Below are 20,749 nucleotides of genomic sequence, written 5' to 3' on the forward strand. Positions count from 1 at the left end.
TTTTTGATGCTGCTGTGGTATTTTTTCTGTGGGCGACATCCTCTGTGGGTGTCTTGCCATTCTAATGATATGCGGCGGGCTTACTCCCTGTGGGCGGGCTCGCACCTCATGCTGCGCTTCTTCCCCCACGTAGGCCGACTCCATGGAGTCCTGTCCCATGGTTGGGATCCCGGGTTGCTCGCTGACCTTCTCCCTATGCCGGCTTGCCGACTGGGTGGAGGTCCCCGACCAATCGGATTTGGATACCTCAGGGGGTTTTTTTGAATCACCTCCCTTTTGGAGGCTAATATGTGTTATGTTTTGTTTTTGTTCTCACGTTTTTCTTTTTTTTCCGTTCTCAATGTTTTTTTCAGTACTCATTACACCGTGGTTTGGATGTCTGCAAATCTCTCTCCCCTCCTGGCTAGGGGGGGCTCCCCGATTATCTACCCTATGGCTTCCTTAAAGGTGACGTCTTATAACGTCCGAGGGCTGGGATCCCCCAACAAACGCAGTAAGTTGTGGCTCGAGACTAAACGCCTAGGGGCACATGTTCTTTTTCTGCAGGAGACACACTTTCGCACCGACTCGGTCCCCCGCCTGCCTACGCACCTTTATTCTCAATGGTTCCTCAGTAATTCGCCCCGCTCTAAGTCTAGTGGAGTCGCTATAGCTATACACAAGGCCTGCCCTTTCGTCCTGTCAGAACAGCTGGCTGACCCGAATGGCAGATTTGTTTTCATTAAGGGGCACATCATGGGTCGTATGTTTACATTTGCAACCGTGTACGCACCGAACTCTGGTCAGCTGGCCTTCCTGGACTCCCTCCTGGATTCCCTCTCCCATTTTCGGGAGGGTCAGCTGATTCTAGGGGGGGATTTTAATGTTAGCCCTGACCCTGCCATGGATACATCCTCCGGACGCTCTGCCCACTCTTTTGCTTTCCTGAAACGTTTCCGTAAGACTTTACAAACACACCATCTTGTGGATTGCTGGAGAACGCTCCACCCGAGGGTGAAGGATTATAGTTATTATTCGGCGACACACGCTGTGTACACCCGGATAGACCTACTGCTGATGGACCAGTTCACCCTGGACTCTTTGTCCGGTGCGTCGATTGGTTCCATCACCATGTCGGATCACGCCCCGGTGTCCCTATCTATACACCCGCTGGTTTCTGGAGCTAAGTCTTGGACTTGGCGCCTGAACGAGAATATTCTAGATGATGTTGTAGCCCGCAAGAGCGTTTCCGACACTATCACTCATTATTTCTCTGAAAACGCCTCAGCGGAGGTAGGGGCGGCATCGGTCTGGGAGGGGCACAAGGCAGTGCTAAGGGGGGAGCTTATATCACAGGGAGCGCGTCTGAAAAAAGCGCGGGAGGGAGACCTTCAATCCCTGTTGCGGAAAATACAAATCGCGGAAACTGAACATAAGAGACGCTTGACGCCGGAGCTGTCGGCTAACTTAGAGTCCCTTCGCGTGGAGCTAGCTACTTTGCTCGACACCCGTATACGTGAGCGTCTGCGTCGTGTGTCCTTTAAATTTTACGAGTATGGTAACAAATGTGGACGTCTCCTTGCCAGGGCTTTGAGGAAACAGCGTGATTCAGGTCATGTGCATAAGCTTCAAGTAGGGTCGGGTCCCCCGGTGGTTCATCCCTCTAAGATAGCGGCCGTTTTCAGAGATTACTATGCTCAATTGTACCACCTGCCTGCCATACTCCCGGGTCTTACGGAGGCGCAGAAACAAGAACGTATCCGTGACTATTTAGCTGAAGCCCGAACCCCTCAACTCCCCCTCAAGACTAGTAAGGTCCTAGAATCTCCGATTACTTCTGAGGAGTTAGAAGTTGTTGTGAAGGGCCTGCCAACGGGGAAGAGCCCTGGCCCCGATGGCTACACGAATGCCTACTACCGTGCCTTCCTTCCCCTGCTCTCGGGCCCTATGTGCACCTACTTTAACGCGCTGGCCTTGGGTACCCCTATGCCTAAGGAGGGCCTGCTAGCCCATATATCGGTGCTGCCCAAGGAGGGGAAGGATTGTATGGTGCCGGGTAATTATAGACCGATTTCGCTCTTAAATACTGATATTAAAATCTTGGCGAAAATACTCGCAAATAGGTTGCAGCCCCTTCTTCCCTCTCTTGTTCATCCTGATCAAACGGGGTTTATTACCGGTCGGGAGGCGAGGGACAATTCGAATCGGGCCATTCAGCTGATTCAATGGGCACAGGCGCAGGCGGACCATCCACCCTGTCTCCTCCTGTCCACTGACGCCGAAAAGGCATTTGACAGGGTGGATTGGATGTATCTGCAGGCTGTATTGTCTAGATTGGGACTTGGACCGAAAATGCTTTCCTGGGTCTCCTCCCTGTATAGCGGCCCAGAGGCCCAGGTCAAGGTAAATGGCACTCTCTCTGACTCTTTCCCTGTTAGGAATGGGACAAGACAGGGCTGCCCGCTGTCCCCCCTTATTTTTGCCCTCACCCTAGAGCCTCTACTTAATAAGATACGTTCTAACCCTGATATCAAGGGCTTTTGTGTTGGCTCTCATGAACACAAGCTCTCTGCTTATGCGGACGATGTTCTCTTTTATGTAGCGAATCCCTTGCTTTCCCTCCCTAACATTATGATGGAATTGCGGGCTTTCGGAGCCCTTTCTAATTTCAAAATTAATTTTGCAAAGTCCGAAATCCTGTCGTTGAGTGTCCCACCGGACCTGCGTACACGGTTGCAATCCTCCTTCCCCTTTACATGGTGTGCTTCTCATATGAAATATTTGGGGGTTTACCTCACCCCCCTTTACTCCCAATTATACTCCAGTAACTATGCCCAATTGCTCTCCACCATCAAGGCGGACCTACGCCGATGGGACAGGGAGGTGTTCTCATGGATGGGCCGAGTCGGTGTGTTAAAGATGAATGTGCTCCCACGCATTTTGTTTTTCCTTCAAATGGTGCCTATTTCTTTACCTAGGTCTTTTTTCTCGAGCCTGAACAGTGCGTTTCTCCGCTACATTTGGCAGGGCCGAAGTCCCCGTCTGGCCCTCCGTATTCTGCAAAGGCCGAAGCGACTGGGGGGTTTAGGTGTCCCAGATGTTCGCAGGTATTATGAGGCTATTGCCCTTCAGAGAATTTTGGACTGGCACCATGGAGTGTCCTCTAAATTATGGGTCCCCTTAGAGAAGTCCCTGGCAGGCCGTAACTTATCCCATGCCCCTTGGCTTCCTCAGACACAGAGAGGTTTATCGTCCCAGGTCTCCCTAACGTCAACTCACACCCTGAAATTGTGGGATGCTATGAATAAGACGGGGGGCCTTGCCCCCCCTTTCTCCCCTCTAGCACCCCTTGGGGGCTTCCCCTGGTTTCGACCGGGGGAACACCCATCTTTTTTGCGCTCCTGGACAGCGGATGGCGAGTTGCGTTGCGGCAGGTTTTTTCAGGACCAGGGTTTGCTCTCCCTAGGGGAGCTTCGGGCTCAATATGGGGGATTCCCAATGGATAGCTGGAGACATGGACAGCTTAAGCATTTCGCACAGGGCCTGCCTCACGCCATACGCTCCCCTACATCCGCTACCCCTTTTGAGAGACTATGCATGTCCTCTTCCCCTGTCCCCCATGCAATATCCGTGCTTTATGGCTTGCTGCAGGACCGGGGTTCCCCTGGGAGGCCCGCTTATGTCCGGGAGTGGGAGAGAGACCTGCAACATACGTTTACTGACACCCAGCTCAACCAGTTGTACCGCCTCACCCATTCCAGTTCAGTGGATACTAAAATGCAGGAAAATGGGTACAAGGTTTTGACCAGATGGTACAGGGTTCCCACTAGGCTCAGGCAGATGTACCCTGGGGCCTCGGACGCATGTTGGAGGGAATGCGGTCATAGGGGCACCTTTTTACATATTTGGTGGGAGTGCCCTAAACTACGTCCTTTCTGGCAGGATGTTAGATCTCAAATCAATTCCATTCTTGACGTAGACCTGCCAGATTCTCCTATGAGTTTCCTCCTGCATGTTCCTGCCATTCCCCTTGGCCTGTACCGGAAATCTGTGCTACCGCACCTCCTGAATGCGGCTAGGCGGTTAATCCCTATTTTCTGGAAAACCAGCCGAGTCCCGTCCCGTTTGGACTGGATTCGGCTGGTAAACAATGTTAGGTCTGCGGAGGAATGGATGGCAAGGTATAAAGATGAATATGATAAGTGGTACGGGGTTTGGGCTGTCTGGATACACTATGTGGGCGAGGGTGAGGGAAATGCTGCTACACCTTCCTCGGGAATTACTGAACACGTGACTGTATCTGCAGATTGATTGTTCTGATGATCACACTTGAGTACGCTTTATTTTTATTTTTTATATTTTTTTTTTTTGCCCATCTGACCCGGGGTGATTAGCCTACTTCTGGTCCTCTGCACCTTGCAGACTGGCTAGGGACAATTTCACTCTGTTTTGGTTTATATGTATACTGGACCTTGCAACTGTAACCTCCGTCCCTTTTATTCAGCCTGTGGGGCTTCCATTTGGGCCCTTTGTTTTATCTCTTTGGTAATTCATATATGTAGGGTTGGACGGCATTGTATGTTTCTTTTTTTTTTTTTTTTTTGTCTTTTTATTTTTCTACTGTTGTACAATGGAAAAATGTTCCTCTTTTTTCTATTTGAATAAATAAAGATTATATAAAAAAAAAATACAAAAATAATTTAATAGTACATAGAAAATAAATACAAATCCAAAAAAAGATTAAATTAATATTGAACACAGTATAGGGTATTGAAATACAAAAGGAGTGGGCCGTGCTGAGTGATTCTCTTGGTATGAAACTCTGAAGGCCTTCAATTGGCACGTTGGTCCACTCTTTGTTCAATCCTTAAACCGTGTATAATTGTTCCAGATAGTGCTCTACTAGTTTCACGGATAAATTACGCTTCATCGGGAGCTTGGAACATATAAAATGGTTAATAGTTCAAATGAGGAGCTTTATGTACAGAGGCACCGCCCTGCGGAGGAATCCACCTCCTGAATGACCCAGCCGGGTCAAAACACGGATAAGGGATCCTACGCGGCAAGCGCCAATGGCACCCGTCGGACCAATCCTGGATTAACCTAGGGGGGACCACTGGTACTGAAAAAGATAAACAACACTTAATGCCGCTGGAGTAGAGCAAAAGCACACAATAGCAGCGTTATCGGAGCCAATCGGTGTGTAAAGGTTGCTGGAGGACTAAAATTTCCTGGCCACCGCAGCAGCGATTGTAACTGCAGCTCAGCTCCTTAAATGTCATCGCCTGCCTTTCCCCACCTCTAGGATTCCTGCATAGGCTCTCAGTCACTAACCAGATATACTGCTCCATTTATTTAGATATTTCCTACTACAAATAAATAGGGTAAGAATGCTCAGAAGTCTAACATACACTGACCACCAATAATATTATGAGCACTGACCGTGCCCACACTGGGAAAATGAGCATCAGAACTGGACCATGAAGAAATGGAGAGCGGTGGTCTGGTCCGATGAATCACGTTTTCCTATACATCATTTAGATGGCCAGATGTGCGTGTGTCGTTTACGTGACGAAGAAATGTCACCAGGATGCACTATGGGAAGAAGGCAAGCCAGAAGAAACTTAAAGAATCTGCTACAGACGGCTTGGTGCCAGATACCACAGCATACCTTTGGGGGCCTAGCAAAGTCCATGCCTTGATGGGTCAGAGCTGTTATGATGGCAAACAAGAGGACCTGATCAATATTAGGTGCGTGATTGTAATGTTACGGTGGGTGGGCACAATGTTATGGCTGATCGGTGTACATGTAATTGGAGCACACTTTCTTTTAAAACACAACTGCAGTGTTTCCAGATAGTACTTGCAGCTAATTTACTGGAGGTTTTTTTGATGTTTGAAGTAGCTGTTCAATTCACAAGGCACTGTACAGCCTACAGCAGGGGTGCTCAACCTTTTGAAGAGCAAGAACCACTTAAGCGACTTGATAACCGGTCGCGGGCCACAATGAGCGGAGCGGGTGGATGGCAGCCCACTTGGCTCTATACAGCCTACTCTACTCTCAGCACACCAAACTCGCAGGTAATAGAAGTCTATGGCTCATTGCAGGTAACCCGCAGGTGCACTTCTCTGCACCTGTGGATCAGTTTGAAGGCAGCCCAGTAACCACCACAGATATGCCCATATATACACTGTGATTTTAGTAATAAACTTACCTTTAATAGCATTGATGGCGGACATAGTCCTGTTAGAGGATGAGGGTTTGTCACAAACAGTATTCTATTTATTTTATTCCATCCCAGAGCAGGAGGTTGTGGGCCACATCAGAGGGCTCCACGGGCCACATGTGGCCCCCGAGCCACTGGTTGGGCACCCCTGGCCTACAGTGTGTTTGTTAGTGATATATGCTCCACACTTTAGAAATACAGTATTGGGGACATGCTTAATGGGAAAAAATAATAATAATAATAACTAAAATAAGGTCAGGGGATAGAAAACAGTATTACTCTTAGGAGGGAAAGGTGCTTCAACAAAGTATTAGTTTAAGGGTGTGCACACTTATGCAACCATATTATTTTATTTTTGCTTCCCTCTATATAAAAGTTTTCAGTTTGTTTCTCAACTGAGTACAGTTTATAGGGCACATTAAGTGATAGTTCACACCAGACGCAGTTCCGTGTGCTTTTTTTTCAGCACAAAATGCATGCACAGTGTTTTCCATGTATTCCAATTTCTGCACCAGAAACTGACTGCATGGTATGAACTAGAGCTATTGGAATACATGAAAAACACTGTGCATGCATTTTTAGTGCAGAAAAAAGCGCACAGAACTGCGTCTGGTGCGAACTGGCTCTTAGGGCCAGTTCACACCAGATGCATTTCCGGACAGTTTTATGTGCATTTTTTCTGCACTAAAAATGCATGCACAGTGTTTTTCATGTATTCCAATGGCTCCAAATTGGCTCTAGTTCACACCATGCAGTCAGTGTTTGTTACCCCAATAAAAAAAAAAAAAAGTGGATCCTGTTTCTTTAAAGCATGAACAACAGCACAGTGCTTGTGCTGTTTAATCTGGCCCCCTGCATCACCTGAAATACCTGGCTGATCCTGCCCGGTTCTGCCTTCCACTTTGTAAACTGTAAGGATGAGCTCTGGCGTGTTCGCATAGAACACGTGCAGAGCCCGCCAGGAAGTGTGCACGGTGCTGCGCTAATAACAGCCAGGGAGACATTTCACAATCCCTGCAGCCGAGCATCGGGACAATGTCTCCTTGGCTGTGATTAGCACAGCGCCGTGCACACTTCCTGGCGGGCTCTGCACGTGTTCTATGCGAACATGCCAGAGCTCATCCTTAGTAAACTGACCACGGTTTATCATTGCTGCTGAGCCCTGACACCGTGGTCAGTTTACGTGCCTCCATCATCCGCAGCCCTCCTGTCGTCCTCTGTGCTCTCCTCCCCCCTCCCCGCCTGTCAGCCCCGTGTCAGTGTCCGCCCCCTCCCCTCCTGTTGCTGAAATTACTGTTAATTTTTCACACTATCCTCTGTTTATTAATATAATCTGCCCCGGTGTCTGTGCCGTATAATTTTTGTTAGCTATATACCTGTTTTCAGAGTGGGGGATCAGCGCCACCCGTTGCAGCTGTCAGGCCGAGATAGGCGGCGGGTCACGTGAGCACCAAGGGGCGCTCTGAAAACAGGGATATAGCTGCATTTTCTTTTTATAAGGCACAGACACTGGGGCAGATTACATTAATAAACCGAGAAGATAGTGTCAATTTTACAGGGCATTAACAACCACTTTAAATGGTCTGTCCTAACCCTCTAATTGCTACTTTTACTAGGCAGTGTGTTCTGTTAAAGGAAGTTGAAAAATAACAGTGTTGTCTAAAATGTCTATAACACTGGTCTCCAAAATGTGGCCCCGGATGTGGCCCTTTGCTTGCCTTCATTCAGCCCTTAAGGGACTTAATACACCCCCCCCCCCACTGACACCAACAATGGGGTAACATTCCTCCCACTGATGCCAGCGATAGGGCACTATTCCTTATCCTGATACCAACAATGGGGCATTATTTACTTACACTAGCACCCCCCCCCCCCCCCAAAAAAAAATATGAAGGAAAGTAAGCTGGCCCTTTGTTTTGAAACTCCTGGTCTAAATCTTAAAAAAGAAAACAAAAGCAGTCACCACATCGAAGAATTGGAAAACTTCAATAAAATAGATTTTAGTTTTTGTGTTTAATGCCACTTAAAAAAAAAAATGGGATGGCAAGTTCTGTTGGACAAAATTGCTCTTAGTACCTTCTAATCTGATCACATCTGGGCAGTAGAAGTGGATGAGAGCAGCTATTGCACAGCCATCAGTTGCATCCTTTAAGATGTTCTCCATTAAAGGAATATATGGTAGCTGCTTGTATAAAGACTGCTCCTTCCTGTATCTTGCCTGCAGAGGGAGAGAAAAAGACAAATTTAACAAAACATCTGAAATAAGCTGGTAGAAAAATATATGTAGTTTACATAGACTGTCTGAACTTTCTAGATCCCCTCTATCAGAACTAGATTAGTAAAATGTATTTTTCGCATGCCACAGACTACCACAAAAAGGGGAACCTTAGATGTAAAAAGCATGCAGTAGTATCTTACAAATATTCAGAAAAAAAATGAAAAATGTAAAACTTAATGTAAACCTGTACAGTGAGAAATCTAGAGGCTGCTAATCTTACTGAAAATGTTCTCAATACAGATTTCCTTTAAAGCATAACTCCAGGTTTAAAGTGAATGTTTTGACAAAGCTGGTCCAAATGAACCATTGATGCGGCAGCTTTCAGCACTGTATGAAATGTATGTGGCCTCGGCCAGAGGCGTAGCTTGAAGCTTGTGGGCCCCGATGCAAAAGTTGACCTGGCCCCTAGGCTGTTGTCACCCTGTGCTCCTCTCCATTCAGGAAATGGCTCACAGCTTGTCCCCAGCCAATGAGAACAAAGGGGTGTGGACCGTGGAAGTCAAAGTGGAAGCCCAGTACTGGAGCGTGGCTGTGGAGCCAATGAGAACAAAGGGGTGTGGACCGTGGAAGTCAAAGTGGAAGCCCAGTACTGGAGCGTGGCTGTGGAGCCAATGAGAACAAAGGGGTGTGAACCGTGGAAGTCAAAGTGGAAGCCCAGTACTGGAGCGTGGCTGTGGAGCCAATGAGAACAAAGGGGTGTGGACCGTGGAAGTCAAAGTGGAAGCCCAGTACTGGAGCGTGGCTGTGGGGCCCTTGAGCAGATCGGAGCTGGACTTTGTGGAGGATATGATAATTTGACAGGGAGGCTGCTGGGGCCCCCTGGAGCTAGGGGTGGGGTTGCGATTGTGACCCCTGCAACCCCTTATGGCCTTGGCTACATACAGTATAAAGCGATGTATTCCAGCAGTTGCATTTCCCTGTCCTACTCCCGAAACAAAATTGTGTTGGGTTGATTGCTGCTCAACTCAGGAAGTTTTGTATTTAATGAATAAAAAGCTTTCATCTGACTGGCTGAGGCAGACAGACATGCATGATCTCAACCTCTGCCAATCAGAGGCAGCCTGTGTGCCAGTATATAAAAGACAGGCAACACACGTTTAGAAGGGGTAAACCCATGTGCAGGGTTTTCAACAACACCTGAATACGTGACCTTGATCCATCGTCCTAAATGTTTGAGCTACAGACAGCAGTAATCTCGCTATCCTTTTGACATCGGGTTACATTTTTTACATTGTAATTTTTGATGGTTTCTGACCGCATGTCCCTTGTTTCATCTTGTTCAAGTCTGCATTCCTGTTTTCAACTATGCTCATTGCTTGTTCCCTGTCTGTTACCAACCTTCTTTTGTACTCTTTTTTTATAGATATACACTGCCCTCCACTAAGGAATGCCCCTGAGGAAAGGATAATATCCTGAAACGCGTTTGGCGTAATCTTCACTCTGGAGACATCATTTATGTCAATTTACAATCATTGTAACTATTTGTTATTTTGATATAGTTTTTTTATTAACCGGTCAATTCTAATGTTGTCCACATTATTGACTTCTTAATCATATTTAATAAATCATATTCATATTCATTGGTTTCGTACCTATATTTGGTTGCCTTTAAAGTCTCAACCCTTTTTGGGGGACCCCCTTTTTTCAGAAAGAGCAAGTAATGACAGTGCCTCCTTTTCACATGGCAGGATTTCTTTACAGCAGTTCTAGAGTCAAAAGTTTTTTTTACTTTAATGAATTATCTGCATTAAGGTAAAAAAAACTTCCACTACCTGCTCCTTCCCCGTCCCTAAACACCTACGCAAGTCCTCTCTCAATCAAGTAAGGTTGTAGTATCCTTTCAGTCCCCATCTGCGGCACCGCTACTCTCTTCCTGGTCTTACAAAAGACGTCAATGGACGCACACAGCCCAGCTCAAGAGCATGCCCGCACAGGTGCTTCCTTTACACACGGGTTACTGAGGGGCAGGGAAGAGAGGAGGAAATTTGGATGACTCATGTATTTGGACATATAGTTGCCATTATCCCTTATTAGCTTAAGAAGTATAGAAAACCTCTATTAAGGCATTTTTAAGGCCACAAAACCAAAACAATTTGTGAAAAAAATTATTTATTGTACAAAAAAAGTTTATAAATTCATTCATTGACATTCCAATATATTATATTTGAACATTAAAAACATGAGGATTTTATGAAACAGATAAAGTGATACTATCCGCCATAGGGTTCGGAGACCTCCGGATCAACTGGTGGTGACAGAAAAGCGGTTCCACCAACGCGTTTCAAGTAGACATATTTAAAACAATCTTCATCAGGGATTTTTTGTATCACTATCTAGGATAAATTAAAAATTCCTTTAATATCAATAAACATTGAACCACATTCCCAACACCCTCAGATGTATAAAGGTAGTGACTCACTTTTCAAGTTAAAGTATCCTCAAATAGCAGATGCACTCCTCATGGTAATGGTGCAACGCAGTGGGGTGATTTGGGGCATCAGAAATTCCCGATTGGCTTATGGCCTAAGCTGAAGGAGCCAACGTTTTAATTACAAACTGCTTGATAATCCAGGCTCTGGATTCTACCTTTTTGTGTGGGCAAGTTTCTCTTCCCCCTTTCTTTGGTTTTGGGAAAATAAGCCATTTATGGGATTTTGTTTGTTTTATTATTATTTTGTTTTGGCATAGCACCCACAATATTGGCCTTTACACGCCATTTGTTGGATACAGTTATCTGGCCCTCCTATAAGGAACAAGGGGTGAATCTATGTGACCTTTTTTGGGGACCCTCACTGCCATTACCAAGGGGAGTGCATCTGCTATTTAAGAATACTTTAACATGAAAAGCGAGTAACTACCTTTATACACCTATGAGGGTGTTGGGAATGTGGTTCAATGTTTATCGATATTAAATTATTTTGATTTATCCTAGATTGTGATACAAAAAATCCCTGATGAAGATTGTTTTAAATATGACTACTTGAAACGCGTTGGATAAACTGCTTTTTTGTCACCACCAGTTGATCTGGAGGTCTCCGAACCCTATGGCGGAAAGTATCACTTTATCTGTTTCATCAAATTCTCATGTTTTTAATGTTCAAATATAATATATTGGAAGGTCAATGAATGAATTTATAAACTTTTTTGTACAGTAAATAAGTTATCAATTTTTTGGTTTTGTTGCCTTAAAAATGCCACAATAGGAGGTTTTCTAAACTTCTTATGATTATGAACCTCTTGCACAGAATTCCTCCCCTGATGGCATTTTAAATAAAATATCAGGATTAGATGCTCTATTTAGCAAAGAGAAGACAAGAAAATATTCTCTCTTCTTTGGTTTTTCATGGGCATTAAGGGCCAGATCCACAAACGAGATACGACGGCGTATCTACTGATACGCCGTCGTATCTCTGTTTTTAACTATGCGGCTGATTCATAGAATCAGTTACGCATAGCTAGCCCTAAGATCCGACAGGTGTAATTGAATTACACTGTCGGATCTTAAGGATGCAATTCTAGGCCGGCCGCTAGGTGGCGAGGCCATTGCGGCCGGCGTAGAATATGCAAATGAAGACTTACGGCGATCCCCGAATGTCCCGTCGATCTAAATCTACGTAGTTTCCGCTGAGCCCTAGTTCTCTTAAGCCATGTTAAGTATGGCCATCGTTCCCGCGTCGAAATTTAAACATCAACGTCGTTTGCGTAAGACGTCCGTGAATGGCGCTGGATGCCATTTACATTAACGTCTAAGCAAATGACGTCGGTGCGACGTCAGTTAGCGCAATGCACGTCGGGTAATTTACCCGATGGAGCATGCGCAGTACGCCCGGCGCGGGAGCGCGCCTAATTTAAATGGGACTCGCCCCATTCGATTGGGCCCGCCTTGCGCCAGACGGATTTAAGTTACACCGCTGCAAATTTCCAGGTAAGTGCTTTGTGGATCGGGCACTAACTTGGAAAAATTGCGGCGGTGTATCTTAAATCGGGAAAGTTAAGTTGCGCCCGGTCTACGTGGATCTGGCCCTAAGAAACTTGCCTTATCAAGTCTCTCTCACTATCAACATACTCCCATAGTTTGTATTAAGCTTGGTATATTTTTTTTTTGGACTGTAGCTGTGCTAGACTGTCACTACGTATGTACTATTTGTTAATGTGCATTCTTTTTAACCACTAGTTGTCGCTGACTGGCTGCCTTTTTGTGGATGGACCACTTCAGGGCTTATATTGGATGCGCCTGTACATGAAAACCATAGACACATTTTCATTCACGACACGTTTCAGAGAGCCAGTATGACAGCATACACCTTTCAATCCTTCCCTAACCTTTTACTCCCTCACTGATAGAGGATTTACAAGTGAAATCAATTAGATAACACAGCTTTCACCCGATTTCACCTGGTCATTCTATTTCCAGAAAAGAACATGCATCCCTAATGCCATGTACAATGAGGGTAGGTTTAGCCCACACCTTCTGTAAGAACGTGACCTTTTAAGCCAGACACACAGCAAGTCTAAACTGAATTTCTCAGAAATACTAGGATTCAGGGCCGACTCGGGTACATCTGTGAAATGCCAATCTTACAACCTATCAACAGGACACCATTTCATACATTTTTGCCAAATTTAGGAAACAGTGACCATGTCATCTGAACTTTAACACGAGGTTGTATGCTATTGCATTTGTGCTCTGCAGTCCAACAGCATCATAGTAGCTAGGGAGCACCTTGAGTTTTGTTCAATGGAACTGACCTAAACAATAGGCCATACAAAATTTTGTTGATGTGCAACTGTCTACATAAGCCCCATATATTTAAAGTATGGGTTCGGACACAATACATTTAAATTTATGAGGAGATATATATGAAATATACACACTATATTACCAAAAGTCTTGGGACGCCTGCCTTTACACACACACACACACACACACAAACTTTAATGGCATCCCAGATCCACAAAGACAGTACGCCGGCGTATCTACTGATGAATCCTCAAAACAAGATACGACGGCATCTGGGTTAGATTAGACAGGGGTACGCCTTCGGATCTTAGATGCAAATCTTAGGCGTCCGCTGGGTGGCGTTCCCGTCGTTTTCCGCGTTGAGTATGCAAATTAGCTATTTCCGACGATCCATGAACGTACGAGCGGCCGGCGCATTCTTTTACGTCGTCTCTAGTCGGCTTTTTTCGGCGTATAGTTAAAGCTGCTATCTGGTGGCGTACGCAATGTTAAATATGGCTGTCGTTCCCGCGTACAATTTAAAAAAAATGATTTTGTTTGCGCAAGTCGTCCGTGAATCGGGCTGGACGTAATTTACGTCCACGTCAAAACAATGACGTCCTTGCGACGTCATTTAGCGCAATGCACGGCGGGAAATTTAGGGACGACGCATGCGCAGTTCGTTCGGCGCGGGGACGCCCCCTATTCGCCGCATTTGAATTGCGCGCCATTACGCAGCGAGACATAGACTACGCCGCCGTAACTTACGGCGCAAATTCTTTGTGGATTCGAAGCTTCAAAAAGTAAGTTACAGCGGTGTAGCGTATCTCCCATACACTGCGCCCATGCAATTCTACGAGGATCTGCCCCTTAGTCCGTAGGGTTCACTATTGAGTTGGCCCACCCTGATGTATTGGCGGCCTACCCAATTTCCTGAGACCCTAAAATGCCAGCACAGTACAAATACACCCCCTTCCCAAATGACCCCTTTTTGGAAAGAAGACAGTCCAAGGTATTTAATAAGAGGCATGGTGAGTTTAAATTTTTTTTTAATTTTACAAAATTGACAAAAAAAATAAAAAAAAAATTCCCTCCCTCATACTGTCACCAGAGCAGCACAGTGTCACCATATGACTGCTGTGGTGGGGATCAGGGAAGCTCACTTGTGACAGTATGCAAGAAGAAAAAAAAAAATTCCCACTGTTTAAATTCACTTATTGTCGACCAACTCACTACCCATGCTGGAAGTCTAATGGTAAAATAATACTTTCTGACATTAGAAAGGAGTACATTTTGCAGTGTGTTGCTAATGTGCTTTAAATATTACCTTTAAAGTAAATGTATAGAAAAAACCTTCGGTCAATTTACACTATGTGTTTCTATCAGTGTCCCATTAGAGAAGTGTCTACAAAAGGGAAAGGAATTCTCCTCCAAGTCTTTTCACACAGACATGCTCTGTTCAAATCAGAGCAGGACAGATGTCAGTTTTTGTGTACACATTTTTACAGCGGGCTGTGCTGTACCTATGGTGGCTCTAAGGGGGATCGGATGTAAAAGGACTTGTGTCTGTTTACATCAGGCTACCTCTGGCATATCACTTTTAGTTTTTTTTTCTAGACAGACTTGGGAGGTAGGCAGATGTAAAAGTAAATATTGTAATCCTTCATTATTCTACTCATAAAATCAGGTATACATAAACCTAAAACTCTTTAGAAGATACATTTTCAGTTTGTTTTACCCCCCTTAACCACTTGCCGACCAGGCCATAGCCGAGTGACGGCTACAGCGTGGTCTGCTAGTTCTGGGAGGGTGTCCAGGGATGTCCTCCCGAACTCGTGCTTCCCATGAGCCCCACACCCGAAAGCGTCAGTGATCGCCAGGTTCTCTGGACCAGGCGCATCATGGATCGTGGTAAAGGGCTGATGACAGCAGCCCTTTACCACGTGATCGCTCCAATAACGGTTGAGCTCTCGCCCCTCTCCTCACCCTGATCGGTACAGCGTGTAAGGAGAGGAGGGAGCCGGTGCAGTATCGCTTTGGGATGGGTCTTAAGTGCCAACAGCGCTGATCTGTGCCCATTCATGCCTCATCTGTGCCCAATGTGTGCCTCATCCATGCCCAATTCAATGCCTCCTAGACTATGTGTTGGGGTGTGGGGTGGGGTGGGGTGGGGCGGGGCTCCAAGAACACCTGACTATGCTCCCTGGATGTTGGGCCTCTGTATGTGGCCTGGCTGTGAAAGTCTCACGCATGTGGTATCGCCAAACTCGGGAGCATCAGAATGTGTTTTGGGGTGTAGTTGCAAGAATGCATATGTCATGTGAGAGAGATAACCTGTTAATGTGACAATTCTGTGTAAAAAATAAAATAAAAAATTAAATATTTTCATTTTGCAAAGAATTGTGGTAAAAAAAATACATCTTCAAAAAAACTTACCATGACTCTTGCTAAATACCGTGGAATGTCCACTTTCCAAAAAGGGGTAATTTGGGGGGTATTTGTACTTTCCTTGTTGACTTGCTAGTGTCTCAAGAAATGAGGTCGTCGTGATCAATTTTCAGTGACTGGCACCATAAGCTTATAGACTAACTTTCACACAGATCAAATAATATGCACGGATTTTGGTTATATTCACCAAAGATATGTAAGCAGTATAAATTTTGCCCAAAATTTATGAAGAAAAATGTTAAAATTTGCCAAAAATTGATAACAGAAACAATTATCTTTTGTCATTTATAGCGCAAAAAAATTAAAAGAAAGCTCTATTTGTGTAAAAAAAAAAGGACAAAAATGTCATATGGGTACAGTGTTGCGTGACTGAGTTATTGTCATTCAAAATGTGAGCACTGAAAGCTTAAAATTGGCCTGGCTAGGAAGTAGGTATAAGTGCCCAGTGGGCACGTGGTTATTAAGCATGTTAAAATGCATAGGTATGAACTGTTGGAGAATGGGGTACATGTACAAAGAGACAGATATTCAGCCCTGATTTTATTACCAACTCCAATATATCCTAGTAAGGAGGAAGCTGCAGATTCCAGCTTAACCGGGATCTGGGACAAGCATGGCATGCTACATGAAAATTAGATGAACATCTATGGCATATATGACGATGGTCTGCTGTAAAATGGGGTGAATGGTGATGACAAAAGCGCACGATATGGTAGACAAGCCACTATAAAACATCCACTACACATTAGAAGCTGAGCAGCACTTACAGGGACCAGTTTCCAAAACCATTTGGAAGAAGACTTCATAGGGAGCAGTGGGAATAACAGAGAAAGCAAGGCAAGGAAAAAGCAGAGAAAGAATGAATTAGATTTAGCTACATGAAGCAGCCTGAGCAAAAACAGCAGCTCCAGATTTACAAAAATGAAATGTCAACAATCTGTATTACATGTAGTAATTATGCAAAACGTAAAAAGTAAATCTCTAGATAAAACCTTTTTTTTTTGGTTGAAGTGGTTAAGGGTCAGACGCTCTGTCAAGTTCAAGTTTTTACTGCTGTCTGTGTTCCCTTTGCAGAGGTCCCCCCCCCCCCTATTTGCACTGGTGACCTTGGTCACTGAGAAAGAGTGGGGGGAAACCCACATTTTAGAGCGGTCCCTGAATCTCCAATGTGGAGACCTGTTCCTGGGACAAGTGTCTAAAAGGGGAGTATCCCTCATTTTGGGAGATTTCCTCTAACATCCTGTCTAGAGCCAGGAGTGAAAGGAAATTCCTCAAAAAAGACAGACAGCAAAAAAAATACCCCGACGTGCCAACCCTTTCCTAGTCTAAATTAAAAATGGTGTTGGCTAAACAAACACTTTAACCTTCATAAAGCGGAACATCACACAGAAATTAAAGTATGACTATATTTCTTTTATTGGCCACTCATAGATTTAAATGTTTTCTTCTTAAGGGCTCTTTCACACGGAGCGGATCCGTAATTGATCCGCTCCGTTAGCCCGTTTGGCTCAGCGGGGATTCCTCCGTAAATCCCCGCTGAGCTGTCGGCGGACAGGGCGGTCCCCGCACACAGTGCAGAGACCGCCCTGTCTCTCCTCCGCTCTCCCCTATGGGGAATCGGATGAATACGGGTTTTCTTCCGTCCGCAAAAGCGGATCTTTGCGGACGCGGATGGTTGCGGACGTTAGCGGATACATTATCCGCTAACGTCTGCAATCCCATAGGGATACATTACAAGTCCGTAAACGGACTTGTAATAAACGGAACGTTTGTCCGTACATGTGAAAGGGCCCTAAAGCTTTCAGCACATCCTGTAACAAAACTGGAGGAAACTTTGGACACTCCTGGCATGGCAATATGATGCCATGAGTGGTTCTTGATTTTGGTATGATGTAGGCTTTCAACCAAGAGCTGTGCCCCTAAGCTTCTATGATATGTTGTTTCGCCACACAAAATTCTACAGTCAATTGCAGAGGAAAATAAATATGTAGGCAGGTTCAGATTCCTGGAGGACAGCAACACACAATCAACATTGGAGTAGAGGAATACAGATAGGGTGCACAAGCTAATGAGGTTTGTGTAGATGTCTTTAAAAGAAGCGTGGGTTTGGGGCTTTCCTCCCCCACGATACTTACCTAGGTGGATGCAGCATCGGACCAATGCTGCATCTGTCCCCTGGCTCCTCTACACTGAGAACCGAGCGAGTGAACATCGCAGATGGCTTGGTTCTCAAAGCTCCCAGAGCAGAGAGCTGCTGATTGACAATCAGCAGCTCTCCACTCTGCTCCTCCACGCTCAGTGGAGCACTGAGCTGTGGAGGGGTGGGGAGTGGCCATTTTAGGCTCTTAGCGGCTCGCTGAGAGCCTGAGACGGGTGTCAGTCAAGGCACCTAGCAGATCCAGACTTTATTGTCGTGATGGCGCGGTGCCTGGACTGAATCCTGTGACAAAAACAGGTCTGTTGAAAATGGGTCACAGAACCCATAGGAGATTCCCAACCAAACGAGCTTAGGCTGGACTTCTCCTATAACGTCTGGTTTAACACTCAACTATCCAGCACTGCACTCCACTGAGGGCCGAGACTAAGGGGTTCATTTACTATAACTGGAAAGTACAATATTTGGTGCAGCTCTGCATAGACACCAATCAGCTTGCAGGTTTATTTGTCAAAGCTTAAACTGAACAAGCTGAAGTTAGAAGCCGATTGGCTACCATTAAGGATGAGCTTCGGCGTGTTCGTATAGAACACGTGCAGAGCCCGCCAGGAAGTGAGCACGGCGCTGTGCTAATCACAGCCAGGGAGATATTGTCCCGATGCTCGGCTGCAGGGATCGTGAAATGTCTCCCTGGCTGTTATTAGCGCAGCGCCGTGCACACTTCCTGGCGGGCTCTGCACATGTTCTATGCGAACACGCCAGAGCTCATCCTTAGCTACCATGCACAGCTGTACCAGATTTTGCACTCTCCACTTTTAGTAAAATAAACCCATGTGTTTCATTATATACCTAATTAACTGAAGTATCCAGCGCTCCTTTTATTTTGTTTAGCATATGTAAGGCTGGGTTCATATCTATGCGTTCTATTTGCAGAGCCTTTTAATGTGCTCATTAATGCACATTAGGATGTGAGCTTGCATGCATATTCTTGCACATTCTTTGGATTTCAGTGGGTCACTCAAGCTGTATAAACATACATAACACACAGGTGTGAAGCCAGCATACATGAGACCTAGTGTTCTCAGGTGGGAAGATTTTAAAACTACTAAAAGGATAAGCTCAGGCGTGTTCCCAGTCCACGTGCCCACGCCCACTAGGAAGCCGACACTCTGCAGCGCTAATCACAGATAGTGAGCCATTTCTGGATCTGTGCAGCTGCGGAACGGGAAATGTCTCACTGCTTGTGATTAAAGCTGCGCAGTGTCAGCTTCCTATCGAGCGTATGCACGAGAACGCGCCAAGCTCATCTTTATTCACTACAGAAACACAAAAGCAAAAAAATGCTTAAAAATAACATTTTATCGAGGGGAACCTATAGTTTTAGATGCTACAAGCAGTTTCCACTATGCTCCAACAAACCCTGTGTTATGAAAAAGCCTTTCACACAACAGGCTGCCTGGAAAAGTGTTTTACCAAAAATTATTGCTCCGGATTGATCTAAATTTACCCCACATATTAAAGAGGAAGTAACCCATCTCCCCATATAAAACGGGGGAAAAAAATAACCTGCAAGAGAAAGGCATAATGAGCTAGTATGCAATGCATTCTAGCTTATTATGTGGCACTTACCTGAGATCGCAGCCCCCGAAGTCCTCCTCATCCCCCTCCGCCGCCATGTCCCCTCGCATCCTCTTCCTGTTATCGGCGCTGTGATTGGCCGTAGCAGCGATGACGTCACTCTCGCGCATGCGCGGAAATACGGCATTAACCCTCGTTAAGCCATTCAGAAAAACTGCACTTTCAGTGCCCCTGCGCCATTGTCTATGGCACGCCTGTAATTACTGTAAATATCTCCTAAACCTTGCAGGTTTAGGAGATATTTCTTGCACCTACAGGTAAGCCTTAATCTAGGCTTACCTGTAGGTGAAATATGTGTGGTTGGGTTTACAACCACTTTAATGGCAGAATAAACAATCAATCAAGTTGTTGGGAGAAGATGCCGATAAAAAGCTGTGTGTTCAAAACTCAACCAGGTCTGTTCATTTGTAATACACTTTAAAAATTCAGAATCCCAGCATACCTTCTGTGTCGTGTTTAGTTCAAGATCCTGCTGCTCTTTTATTCGTTGCTCTTGCTCCAGAATTCCTTTCAAGTGTCCATTTACCTACAAGGCAGAAAAGATTTAACACTCCCATTATAGTAGGTGTTATTTTATACTTGCATATAAAATTTAAATCAAGGTACATAGAGTAATTACTGGAGCAAATACATCATTGGCAACGAATGATAATTATTTCCTACGTTGAACATCCTCGCTATGACCTGCGAGGGCTTCAGCCAGGCAGATATCTTACAGAGAACAAAGGGTGCAAGATCTACCTGCCTTCAAATAAGGACCCGATGTAGAGTCTGCCATAGCAGAGGAAAGAGCCGAGTGTACATTCAGTCTACAACCATTAAGGATGGGCTCAGGAGTGTTCGCAAGTCCACGTGCCCAAGCCCGCCAAGAAGCTGACACTGCGCAGCGCTAATCACAGGTAGTGAACACGCCTAAGTTGCGAACAGGCCTGAGCCCATCATTAACAGCCATCTGTTAAAGCGAAGGTTCACCCTAAAAAACAAGTTTCTACCATGCCATCCAGCATACTAGCGTGAGCCACAGTATGCCTTTATTTATTTATTTTTGCGCCGTACTTACAGTTTAATCCCTTAGTTAAGTTTCAGACTCCCCGCGGGGAGTAGGCGTTCCTATGCAGAGGGGAACATGATTGACGGCCGGCTATGGCGCATCACGCTTCCCGAAAATAGCCGGAGTAGGACTCGGCTCTTCACGTCGCTATACGGCGCCTGCGCACAGACTAGGAGCTGACTGCGCAGGCGCCGTGAAGAGCCAAGTCCTATTTCGGCTATTTTCGGGAAGCATGACGCGCCATAGCCAGCCG

General features: G+C 45.5%; 1 protein-coding gene across 2 annotated transcripts in view; it reads right to left on the minus strand.

The window, feature by feature from the left end:
- CAMSAP2 (calmodulin regulated spectrin associated protein family member 2) overlaps positions 1-20,749 on the minus strand; it is a 149,140-nt gene that overhangs the window by 51,637 nt on the left and 76,754 nt on the right. The window contains exons 4-6 of one of the 2 annotated variants that reach the window (XM_040359856.1): positions 19,888-19,971; positions 16,420-16,452; positions 8,283-8,424 (exon numbers count right to left, since the gene is read on the minus strand). In XM_040359856.1, the coding sequence (XP_040215790.1) occupies positions 8,283-8,424; positions 16,420-16,452; positions 19,888-19,971 (259 nt within the window). The remainder of the gene's footprint in view (positions 1-8,282; positions 8,425-16,419; positions 16,453-19,887; positions 19,972-20,749) is intronic. The other variant, XM_040359857.1, reaches the window with a different exon arrangement.

The sequence above is a fragment of the Rana temporaria genome, chromosome 7, assembly GCF_905171775.1.
Source record: "Rana temporaria chromosome 7, aRanTem1.1, whole genome shotgun sequence".
Taxonomy (NCBI): Eukaryota; Metazoa; Chordata; class Amphibia; order Anura; family Ranidae; genus Rana; species Rana temporaria.